Source organism: Gaeumannomyces tritici (assembly GCF_000145635.1).
Source record: "Gaeumannomyces tritici R3-111a-1 unplaced genomic scaffold supercont2.8, whole genome shotgun sequence".
NCBI lineage: Eukaryota > Fungi > Ascomycota > Sordariomycetes > Magnaporthales > Magnaporthaceae > Gaeumannomyces > Gaeumannomyces tritici.
In genome coordinates, this window is record NW_008804552.1 from 216,089 (window position 1) to 226,971 (window position 10,883).

The following is a 10,883-nucleotide window of genomic DNA, read 5'->3' on the forward strand; positions in this document are numbered from 1 at the left end:
TTTGCAGCTCCTCACGCCGTCATGATGGGTACAACGAAGCCTCGGAACGATGATCAGGTCAGAGAACCGTCACGACACCAATGCGATCTTCTTCTCTGCCTCTGCGCGATATTTTTTGCCTTGCATTTCCGAGGATCCAGGAGCCAACTGCGGTGCGCGTAACAAAATCACTTCGCGATGTTTGCCTGCCAGGGGTTATTCATTTTGCATGACGGGCCGGCAACCCAGCGACGGCTTCATCCGGATGGCCACGGGACATGGACCGGGGAGCCTCCTGTGGCGCTTTTGTTAGCATGAGGACACGACGACACTGGCTTCACTCCCGCATGCCTGTCTCTAGGTCTAGACTGTTGGGCCGTGGCTAGGTACCCAGTACCCAATGCTACGCCGGCCTTGGCCCTCTGGAGTGGCGGACCAGGGAAGTGGAAATGCAAGGGCTACGGGGCAAAGGGGAGAGACGGACGTCGCGGGGAGGAGGGGACACGCACGGGCAGTTCACGAGGGGCGGGGGGTGTGGCACAGGATTCGGTTAGTGGGAAACCGGTCTCTGGCGGCTCTCTTTCTTCGCACCGGACGGCGTCGGGAGAATTGACAGGGGGTTTGGGGCTCTGCGCCGGCCATGTTCGCCGCCGCACATGGCCGCCGCTATTTTGGGCTGTGAACGTTGTGTAATATATAGGTAGCGTGGTGGTGTTTTTTTTTTTTTTTTTTGAACCAAGGGAGGCAGGCCCGTATACTCCCAGTCTCAGGAAGGGACAAGGGAACGTGGTGGTTGTTGAAATATGAACGATAGATACCATTTGCGTTGATCTCGGGAAGCGAGCTTCGTCTTTTGGAAAGGGTGGTCCACGTCCTTTTGACAGTCGCTTCTTCCTTGATTATGTATGGCGCACTACATTGTACATACACTTTTCACCATGATGGCATCTCGCACCCCCACGCCGTGCACCACGGATTACGCATTACGCACCACAAGAACCGAAATGCCGTAGATCATGGAGCAGAGAAGAAGAAGAAAAGTTGATGAATGCCTTGTAGAGTATTGAAGCGGATAAGTGAGAAGAAAAAAAGAGGCCGAGTACAAAAACAGGGAAAGTATTACAAATAGTCACGACAGGCTTTCCCCGCCGGCTTCCCATGAGGCCCCCCCCCTTGTGGAAAAGATCAGGGAAAGTAGATAAGAAGAATAAGCAAAACGATGATGCGCCATGCAATCAAAACCAGCCGTCATCAAGGCGTGAAGAGGATGATTGGCGGGATAGCCATCAGCCCGCGGGGAATAAAGAGGAAAAGGTCAAGAAACGTAAGCTGAAAGAAGAAGAAAAAAATGCCCTCCCGGAAGCAAACCCATACAAACGCCGAGGAAACAAAAGCTTGAATTTGCGGTTCCCGAGAACCATGACTTGGAGCGGAATCATGAAAACGAAAAGCAGAAACCCCGGGGCACCAACAGATCAAGATCAAGAAACTTCATTGCTACAAGAGCAACGAATATGCCAATTTTTTTTTGTTGTTTGCCGTGACTCGTTCTCCCTGCATCAACAACAACAGGGGTAAGGTATGATGACGAGAAGTGGTATATAAAATGAAGGGGGAGATAAACCAAGAATCAAGGCGTGAGAGATTCAAGTTCAACAGACGCGAGCTAACAGAATCACGCAGTCCGGTTCGACTGGCGGGGAATGGCGGCCTCGTCAAGGTCGGGCTTGATGTCGTCGGGGTTCTTTGGGTCGAACCAGGCGGTGGCGCGGTAGTCGCCGCGGAGGGCGCCTATGGTGACCCAGACGTGCTTCTGCATGCCGGGCGGGGCTCCGGGCGAGGGCTGGGCCCTCTCCGTCATGCGGTGGCCCCTCCAGCGCAGGCGGCCCTCGGGCGAGCGGTCCCCTGTGCCGACGCCACCGCCGCCGATCCACTCGCGCACGACGGTGCGCATGAACTCGATCTTGCGGCGGAAGTCGTTGGCCGCGGGGATGTTGCGCAGCTCGGGCGCGATCTCGGGACGCCGCCACGACGGGTTACCGGCCCGCACCGTCTTGGCCGACGACACGTTGAAGTTGAGCAGCGTCTGCAGCGGGTACGAGAGCACCGTCCGCTGGTCGAGCGACGTCTCGTCCAGCGTGCCCTCGTTGGCTAGCCGGTGCGCCGCCTCCTCAGTGAGGTGCCAGAGGTGGCACCACGTGCCCGTCGCGTCCACTACGATCTTGGTGTGGTCGGGGAAGTTGAACTGCATGTGCCCGTCGCCAAAGAGCCAGCAGCCCACATCGCCGAACCGCTGGTAGAACATGACGACATCCTTGCCGTCATCGGCCGGGTCCGCCGTCCGGGTCGGCATCAGCTCCGGATCGAAGTCGCGGCTGTAGGTGAGCATGTAGTTGGCGAACTTCTTCCACAGCACAATCCTTTCACGTCTGCGGTGTTCCCAGATGTTCTTGCCGTACGTCATCTTGGCCGCCTCGCCGTCGCCCGTGAGCTCGACCCGGAAGCTTTCAGGGCTGACGTTCAGGGTAGAGAAGCCCTGCTCCCCGTTGTGCTCGTAAAAGGGTATGCTCCTCGTCATGGGCACGGCCTGGAGTCTGTCGGGGTAGGCAGGGTCCCTACGGCGGATAAAGTGGTTCTCGCCTTCGTGGACAAGAAAGCAGGTGGGAGGGATTATTTCCGTCCTCTCGCCATTGTCGACGGGCATTTGTCGGAGGATGCATCCTATGCCACCGTCACTGAGGACGTATCCCAGACCAAATTTATTGGTATAGTCGACCCATTTGACCACAATCTGTGGCGTGACCGGCGCTTTCTCCTTGGTCGAGACAAATGCCGTCGTTCGCGAGTTCAGCGCCCTCTCGAGCTCGGCCTGGAGCTTGTGGAGCCGCTCCAGAACAACGTCGGGCTTCATGCTCGGGACCGACTCGACGGGCTCTGAGGGGCTGAAGATGCTCGTCATGGTGGGTGGTGGTGGTGGTGGTGCAGGTAGTGCTCCGCCTGATATCGTCGCCACGCCGTCTCGCCGGGCTACAGCCGTCTGCGGACGCGTCGGGTTACTAGCCGCCCTGCGCAGCGCAGGCTCCGTCCGGCTGGTCGGAAGCTGTGTCCTTGCCGTACGTGCCCTCACGGTCCCCGCATGCTCGCGAGCCTCCACCGACCTGGCGCTTTGAGATCGGGACAGAGTCATTTGCCCGAGCCTGTCCGTCAGGCTCGCCGTCGCAGCAGCAGCTTCCTCTGCTTCCCTCTTCGCCCTGCTGCGGGCAGCAGCCGAATGCCTTGCGGGGGCCTCCTGAGCCTCCTGCACGGTCACGGTAGCGGTGGCCGAGGTGACCGTCTTTGCCGGCCTATTCTGAGCCCTCTGCTGTGCCGCAAAGCTTTGGGGAGGGGCTGTGCGAGCAGCCGTCGCGCCCGTTATTGGGTTGCGTGCCAGGGGGCTGACCTCGTCCAGAGGTGCCGTGACGGACGAGGCAGAGGTCAGCGGCAAGAACCGCTGCTTAGCTCGTGCGTCCTTGGCTGCCTCCTCGAATGGCCTGTAGACAATACCTTCAGCCAGGGGGATGATGGGTGTCAGCCCGGCCTGTTCCTCACCCGCCATTTCCTTCCAGATAGGGCGGTGGACACGTCGGGTTTCGCACAAAGGCCCGACTTCGCAGGCGTTGCACATTTCCTTGAAGTTGCGCAGGTTTTCAACCTCCTCCATCTCGCTCCTGGGAAAGTTGTAGAAGCGCTCCTGCTCAGGGGGGTATTCCCGAAGCCTTGGGCTCATGTCTTCTGGAAGCGGCATGTAGCCACAGCGGAAGAAGGGGTGCTGGATGATCTGGTCCGGGTCCGGCCTCCTGTCGGCTTCCTGCAGCATGTCAGCCACAAGGTTCTTAGCCTCCTGACTAATGATCTTGCTCGAGGTCTCCCTGCTCGGCCACTCGTAGTCCCGGTCGCGGGCGCGGCGGTAGATCTCGTCCGTGGTGGTGGACTGGAAGGGTGGCTTGGACGTGAGCATGGCAAAGACGATGACGCCAAGACTCCAGATGTCCACGTTGTGGTCGTGCCCCTTGCGACCCTTCTCCAGAATCTCGGGGGCGATGTAGTTGGGGGTTCCACACAGCGTGGTGCGGCGGATGGTCTGCATGTCCTTGCCGGTAACCAGGAGGGCGGCTAGACCAAAGTCGCCGATCTTGGCGTTCATCTGCTTGTCGAGGAAGATGTTGCCCATCTTGAGGTCGCGGTGGATGATGCCCTTGGAATGCATATACTTGATGGCGCCGGCGATCTGAACCGAGTAGAAGCGCACCTCGGCCTCGGTCACGCCCTTGCGGCGCTTAACCATGTCCATCAGCGAGCCGTTGGGGCACAGCTCAAGGACGAGGTAGGTACTGCTCTCGAAGGAGAAGGCGCGGTGGAACTGCACAATGTTCTGGTGCCTCATCTTAGAGTGGATCTGCAGTTCCGTCTGGAACTTCTGCTCCATCTTACGCGGCATCTCACTCTTGACGATCTTGAGGGCGTAGCGTTTGCGCGTGCCGGCGGGCTGGCCCTCGTAGCAAACAGCGAAGCCGCCCTTTCCGAGCAGCTTGCCGACCTGGTAGACCATGCCATCTCTGCACTCGGCGCTCGGGGGCTCGGCGACGTGCGGCGGAGGTGGTGGCGGGTGCTCCTTCTCCTTGTTGGCCTTGAGCTGGGCCGTGGCCTTGTTCTTGACATCGTTCGCCCTCTGCGGGCGCTGGGCATTAGCGTCCCGCGGGGACAGCGCCTCCATGTCGACGCCCTTTGCCACCATCATTCTCGGCGGACCATAAACACTGCCGGCTCGATAGCAATCGCGGTGGTGGTGGTGGTGGGCGGGCGAGAGAGATCCGACAGGGATCTGGCGGTGCAAAAGTCTGTATGCCTGGGTAGCTATGTCGGGTCCTAGGCAAAGCGGTGAGGGAAAGCGTCGATGTGTTCAAGCAGGCTGTTGTCCGTGTTCTGCATGTTATAGGAATATTAAAAGATTAGCAATGATGGGGGAGCGACATTTCCATATCTCAGCACCAGCAAGCCAGGCTTGAGAATGGGTAAGGGTCTAGGCAAACTAGAGGAGGACGAATTCTTACCCAGGGCAGTACCAGCAAGCGAACAGTGAAAAGGGAAAAATTATATGCTCGCTCGCTATGCGGCAGACGCGACCCAAGCTGACAGATGGGCGAAAGCGATAAAAGAAAGAATTAAAGACAGCTGTGCTGCATGTCTCTCGCGTTGCTCTCTCTCTCTCTCTCTCTATGCGAAGGCAGCGTCTTTTCTGGTGAATTGGGAGGTTGGGCCAAGCGCCTGTCGCGTGTTTTTGGCAAGGGTGTCCGTGTTTGGAGCCACTTGGCTGGTGTTGGCGTAGCAACCTGCCTGCCATGCAGCCGAGCTGTGCTGCTGCTTCCACTTGACCGCTGAAATGAAAATCTGCGCTTCGACAGCCTCATTGGAAACCCTACATCGTGTTGTTATTTGTCCTGCAGGCCTGTGCTTCTGCTTCTTGGATCTACTCTTTTCACATTCTCTGTGTCTTTTGGCCACTTCATGTATTTGTATTCATTCATCGCGGACTCTCTGCTTGCTTCGAGACAAGGTGAACCCCCCGAGTCGCAACAGCTCGTGGCCCACTCGTGCTCGCCCACTGCCCCACCTTTCCAATTTCTGGTGCTGAAAGCTCGAAGCTATGGATGAAGGTGGTAGCCTAGCTTGCTGCTGTGCATCGTCTACCAACAAACCAGAAAGCCTCCGGGCCGGTTTGCTGTAATTGGAAGAGGCCTGAGCATTGGCATATGCCGTCAACGTAGCTATTAGGTACCTGGTAGGTACGTGGGTTATAAAAACCACCCAAGATGCGTTGAGGTCGAACGGGCATCGGCCCGGCGCCAGGGTTGAATCTAGATCCGTGTCGGACTCGGAACCCGGCTCCTAGCGCATTGCGTGTGTGGTGGATCAGCAGCCGCCTAGTCCGATTAGCCCGATGTAGGACTGGACTGTATGGGGAGTCATGAAATCCCGCCCAAGCAAAGCACGGCCAGTGAGATTCTCAAAAACATGCCGACGACTACACCCGAGACTGAGCTGCCCAGAGAATCGACACAGCGGCAACTAGATAATATCAAGTTGTCCGTCCCTTGACAGTCAATTGACCAAAATTCCTTGTGTGTGCGCCAATACGGCGGCTCGGTGGGTGCCAAGATTTGCGGGCAAGAAAGCAACGGTCCTTGCGCCGCCGAAAAGCCACCACAAGCCCTTGGCACCTCGTCCACGCCGGGCTCCTCGGTTCGTCGCCCGCGAACCATGGTCGCCCTTCCGTTGTTCAAGCTCGGCGCGCTCTTTCTCAAGCACGTCTCCAAATATGGCGCCGTTAGTTCCGACCCCCGACCATACTTCTTCGCCTCCTCCTGCTGACCGCAGCCCCCGCCTTGCCGCAGAACCGGATAAAGATCCAGGCCCATGACCACCCAAGGTTCCGAAAGTTCGCGGCGCGCTATGGCCAAGTGATACACCAGATAAACATGCGGCTCTCGGTCGCGAGCCTGAGGAACGTCGAGGCCGAGATGAAGGCCAAGGAGCTGGCCGAGACCCCCACCGTCAAGACCAAGGAGCAGACGGAGAAGGAGGAGAGGGCCAGGGCAGCCGGACCCGCCAGCCGGTTCCGGAGCGTTTGGAAGCGCCGGTTTAGGCCGCTGCCCGAGGCCAAGGCCGTCGACCTGTTCGCCGACGTGCTCGGCGACACCTTCATCCTGCTCATCGCCAGCGCCCTCCTCATCTACGAGTACCAGCGCGCCGCCCAGAAGCCCGACACCAACCTCGAGAGGATACAGGAGCTCGACGGGCAGCTCGAGGAGCTGCGCAGGCGCGAGGAGGAGCGAGAGCGCAACGAGAGCGCCCAGGCCAGCAGGATCCTCGCTCTAGAGGAGGCGCTGCGGAACTACAAGGACCCCAAGACGAAGCTTCCTCTACTCCCGTCACCGTTGCCACCAGCACCAGCGGCTGAATCGGTGCCATGATCTCGACTAGCTGCCGCAGGTGACCTATTTCCTCGGCTCATTATCTCGATCTAAGGGGCTAGCGTAGAATTTTGTCCCAAGCTGGAATCTCCTCTTGCATATATAAAACCATACGATATCCCGCTCCTTCTTAGCCCGCTCCAACAACATGCAGTATATATCCATGCCACATGAAGTTCCTGGTCGGTGTAAAGACAGCCAGGGAAACTATTTCCGCTGTGTATATGGTAGGTATCTTGTTAAATCTTGTGCCAGGATAAAATCTACCCCGCGAACCATTGTGACGCCGTCAGCCCCGACCCATTGAGCAACACCCGATCCCAGGTAGCAGGACGCTGCTTGGGTGGTAGCCATCACAGGGCTGCTCCTGCCACATTTGCAAACACTGTATATAAGAACATCTGCGGATCCATTTCTGGCATGATCCAACATTCGAACGCACCCTTGGCTTAGCCCCTGCTGAGCCGGCTAACCAGCAACCAGCTCGCAGCGCAACCACTCGCCATGTCAGCCCTCTTCTCCTGCTCAATCCGCAAGCGCAAAGAGTGGGCAGCTGCCATACCCCTGCTCTATCAGTCGCGAAGCATCCAATGGAGAGGTATGGCGCAGCAAGACGCCGTAGCTCTACTTCCCATTTTTCCTACCCAGCTGGTTCGAGCTTACCAGCCCACAACTGCTAACCATGGACCCGGGGCATATGAGGTTCGTGCAGAGACCACACTCATCGCACACGACATTGCCATCCCCTATCCCGGGACGCTGGGAGAAGGAGATGACGTGTTCCGCTTTATGCTGGTGTCGCCTGACGATGCTGGCGATGCGGACACCGACGCCAGGCTGGACCGCCTTTACAACCTTGGCGCCCATGTCGGCGTCGTTTTCCTCAGCCAGGACGAGGGCTGCAACGGCTTCACTGAGTTCCAGATAAGGTCTCGTGCTGGATACGGCGCCCCTATGCCGCGAATTTGCGCCTAACCCTGGAGTGGATATGTAGGAATACGCATACCAGGCCCGAAATGACAGTCATCCCAGTCAGCATACCCGAGAGACTACCAGAGACGATGGCGGCATTCAGCGAAGGCCTGTCCCAGCCTCCTCCACGAGTTCCCAGACTCTGGGTGGTGAAGACGCTCCTGCCATTTTGCTCCACCAACCTGCCTCTTGGCGAGCATACCGTCAACGTCCTAAGCGTAGGTTCTTTCCAGTTACTGGCTGGGCGCTTTCCTGTTGAGCCACCGCTAAGTATCGAAATCGAAACCGAACGTCTCACAGGACATCTGCCCTTCGTTCAGGGACTTAGTCGACATCATGTCTTGCGAGGAAGGGCATGATAGCATCCGCAGCTACATTGACGAGCCGGACGCTGGGGCTTTGATCCAATTCTTCTCTGGGGAGTTTGTCTCGTGAAAACCGAGCTTTCTGGCGTTTGAAAGAGATGCTAGCATTAATCCCTCCTGCCTGCCAGACGCGGTTGCTTGGACGCCCAACGTCGTCACTGACGGCCGTTTCCAACGCAATTCAGCCACAAATTAGACATTTAGGCACAGACATTGATTAATCCAGGCCCGAATAGGAGCGGATTTCCCCGCGGGTAGTCGTGATGGGCGTAGTGGCTGGCCCTTCTTGGTAGCCTGAATGCCTCCTGGCAGCTTCCCAGCTCACAGCCATGGATGGCAGTGACGTCAGCGCATGGCGGACGCAGGAACCACCTGAGGAGCTGTCAGTGCTTTGTGGGGCTGCCTGCCCCCTGAGCCGGTGTCTGGCAGCTGGAGCTCCGAATTCCTGCAGCTGCGCCCCGCCATTCACTGCTGTGTCCGCCTTCCGTGCTTCCCCACCACGCACCAGCATGGAGCCTATGACGTAACTCCACGGCCCGCCGCGCCCCTGGAGGGAGAACGATGACGATCGTCCGACCTTGGCCAGGCTGAAAGGCTGTTTGCATTGGCCCATCTCGAACGGGCAGTGACTAACAATGGCGCCGGTCTCCAAGGCAGGTCGTACGTAAACCCTTTCTTCCTTTTGCTTCCACGCGACGGCTTCGTTTAAAACCAGCTTCTCTCCCCGCCATTCACGCTCCCGTAGTCAGTTCTTCCACAAACAAACACACCAACGATCCTCCTGCTCATCACCAAGAATCACGATCACGAGACACCCACCATCATCTACAACAAACAAGCGACTTTAGAGTTTCACAGTATCCAGCACTACCAGACCTCATTTGCACACCTACCTGAGATACCCCGCCATCTACCTCCCCGCGCCTAATTAATCACGACGAACAGCCCGTCGTCGCCTCTTCTGCAAACACACACCAACCCACACGACCACTCAATCACAGTCACAATGGCCAAGGGCGAGGCTTCCACTGCCAAGGTCCACTTCAAGGGCAACGAGGACGACTTCGTCGTGTTCCTTGACGACGTCGAGGACTTCAAGAAGTGGCAGACGGACAAGTCAGTCCCAATGGCCAACTTCATGTCCGGCTTCAAGGTGTTTGTGACGCACAGGTAAGCGCCAGCAATCGAGCCACTCCTTTCTGATTCCTGTGCAGCGCGGCTGGCGGCTATGTCGGTCGGCCATTGGCTTTGGTGGCGGCTGGTTTGGCCTGTGCCGTAGCCCGGAGCGCTTGACGATAACACACGGCCACGGCTCCACTCCCCTGCCGTAATGCCATAGACGCGGCCACGTCTTTACACCCTCACTTCGATCTGCCATATGCTCACATGTGTTCTCTATCAGGCACGGTGCACAGGGAACATTGGACGGCGCCTCAAACGCGACCATGGACAACGAATTCGGCACGCACGTCGACGAGGAGGTCATCAAGCAGATTCTCGAGAAGGGCACGTTGCAGGAGACCGAGTTTGCCGAGCGTCAAGGTCGTAAGAATGACGCCAACGGCTCCTACATGGCTTAGAGGGTTAGGCGCATCTCCAACAGGAATCAGTGAAAGGTTAGAGAGGGCAGGCGTTTTGGCATCCGGGCCCGTCGGTGCTTCCTCGTGGCCAGGAGACGTGTGCGGTTCTGATTGACAAAACACATTGGTGGCGCTTGGACTGCCCGGCTGGTTTGATGATTATCGGGGAAAGGGGAGTGGTGAGAGGATGCAAATGATGGGACAAGGAAGAGCCCATCTAGCTCTCAGGTAGCCACACGACATGATCGAACAAGCGATGATTGACTATTCTCGTGCGTCTTGTCGCATATTTTCATGCATGCGTGTGATGGTCGCCTGAATGAAGGACAACCGGCAGGTGCTGTTGCGCAAGTGAGATGTTTCATGGCTTTGTTGTTTGATGAAGCAAAACACTAGAAAGGTGCAGACAAGAGCGGAGGAGCCCAGCCAGCCAGCACCAGGGTGGCCAAACCCACGACGTTCGCCTGCAACGGTTTAAGGTTCTTCTTTTCTCGCCCAAGCCGAAGGCCAGACAGCTGGGGGAGGGATGGGGGGATGGATCCAAGCCATCCCCTGTTTGTCGGGGCTTGGCAGCTTACATGGTCTAGGCCCAATCAGGCGAGGCCAGCAACGCGCTGGGCCACGGCCGTTTCGAGACGGTTTCGTCGCCACATGTTGGCCAATTGCCGGCAACCCTCACGCCATCCCAGCGGCCAGGAGAGAACAAAAGAAGGGAAAAAAGTCGCCGGTCTCTAGCAGAGGAGATCCAAAGCAGAACAGGTGACAGAAAATGGATGGCCTCGATCTCATCTTGTTGGGTGTGTCCCCTCCCCCTCTGCCTAGAGGTTATTTTATAGGGGGGGAACACGGGAGTCAGCTGGTCTTGAGTGCTGGTGCAAGATATCGGCGGCTCTGTTTTTCTTCTCGTCCGTTGTTCTGGACAGCAAGGCTTGGCATTGGCAGGTAGGGTTGGAAAGTCTCGTCTCTCTCTCTCTCTC

At 57.7% G+C, this 10,883-nt stretch overlaps 5 protein-coding genes across 5 annotated transcripts; 3 read left to right on the forward strand and 2 right to left on the reverse strand.

Moving 5' to 3' along the window:
* Positions 1-773: 773 nt before the first annotated feature.
* GGTG_12191 (PLK protein kinase) lies at positions 774-5,248 on the reverse strand. Its single transcript, XM_009230086.1, has 2 exons — positions 5,070-5,248; positions 774-4,941 (listed from the first exon to the last, which is right to left on the reverse strand). Exon 2 carries the CDS (start codon positions 4,754-4,756, stop codon positions 1,655-1,657), a length of 3,102 nt encoding a protein of 1,033 aa, XP_009228350.1. The 5' UTR covers positions 4,757-4,941; positions 5,070-5,248; the 3' UTR covers positions 774-1,654.
* Positions 5,249-6,021: 773 nt separating this feature from the next.
* On the forward strand, positions 6,022-7,160 carry GGTG_12192 (hypothetical protein). Its single transcript, XM_009230087.1, has 2 exons — positions 6,022-6,342; positions 6,411-7,160. Exons 1-2 carry the CDS (start codon positions 6,277-6,279, stop codon positions 6,987-6,989), a joined length of 645 nt encoding a protein of 214 aa, XP_009228351.1. The 5' UTR covers positions 6,022-6,276; the 3' UTR covers positions 6,990-7,160.
* A 333-nt stretch (positions 7,161-7,493) lies between these two features.
* On the forward strand, positions 7,494-7,964 carry GGTG_12193 (hypothetical protein; the record flags this gene model as incomplete). Its single annotated transcript, XM_009230088.1, has 1 exon — positions 7,494-7,964. One exon carries the CDS (start codon positions 7,494-7,496, stop codon positions 7,962-7,964), a length of 471 nt encoding a protein of 156 aa, XP_009228352.1.
* A 579-nt stretch (positions 7,965-8,543) lies between these two features.
* GGTG_12194 (hypothetical protein) lies at positions 8,544-8,939 on the reverse strand (the record flags this gene model as incomplete). Its single annotated transcript, XM_009230089.1, has 1 exon — positions 8,544-8,939. One exon carries the CDS (start codon positions 8,937-8,939, stop codon positions 8,544-8,546), a length of 396 nt encoding a protein of 131 aa, XP_009228353.1.
* On the forward strand, positions 8,789-10,283 carry GGTG_12195 (hypothetical protein). Its single transcript, XM_009230090.1, has 2 exons — positions 8,789-9,496; positions 9,729-10,283. The coding sequence occupies exons 1-2, from the start codon at positions 9,333-9,335 to the stop codon at positions 9,904-9,906; spliced, it is 342 nt and encodes a 113-aa protein (XP_009228354.1). The 5' UTR covers positions 8,789-9,332; the 3' UTR covers positions 9,907-10,283.
* The last annotated feature ends 600 nt before the right edge of the window (positions 10,284-10,883 follow it).

Coding starts and splice junctions, on each gene's coding strand:
- GGTG_12191 (XM_009230086.1), bottom strand. CDS start 4,756: ATGATGGTGGCAAAGGGCGTCGACATGGAGGCGCTGTCCCCGCGGGAC.
- GGTG_12192 (XM_009230087.1), top strand. CDS start 6,277: ATGGTCGCCCTTCCGTTGTTCAAGCTCGGCGCGCTCTTTCTCAAGCAC. Junction 6,343..6,410: donor ACGTCTCCAAATATGGCGCC/GTTAGTTCCGAC, acceptor GCCTTGCCGCAG/AACCGGATAAAGATCCAGGC.
- GGTG_12195 (XM_009230090.1), top strand. CDS start 9,333: ATGGCCAAGGGCGAGGCTTCCACTGCCAAGGTCCACTTCAAGGGCAAC. Junction 9,497..9,728: donor AAGGTGTTTGTGACGCACAG/GTAAGCGCCAGC, acceptor GTTCTCTATCAG/GCACGGTGCACAGGGAACAT.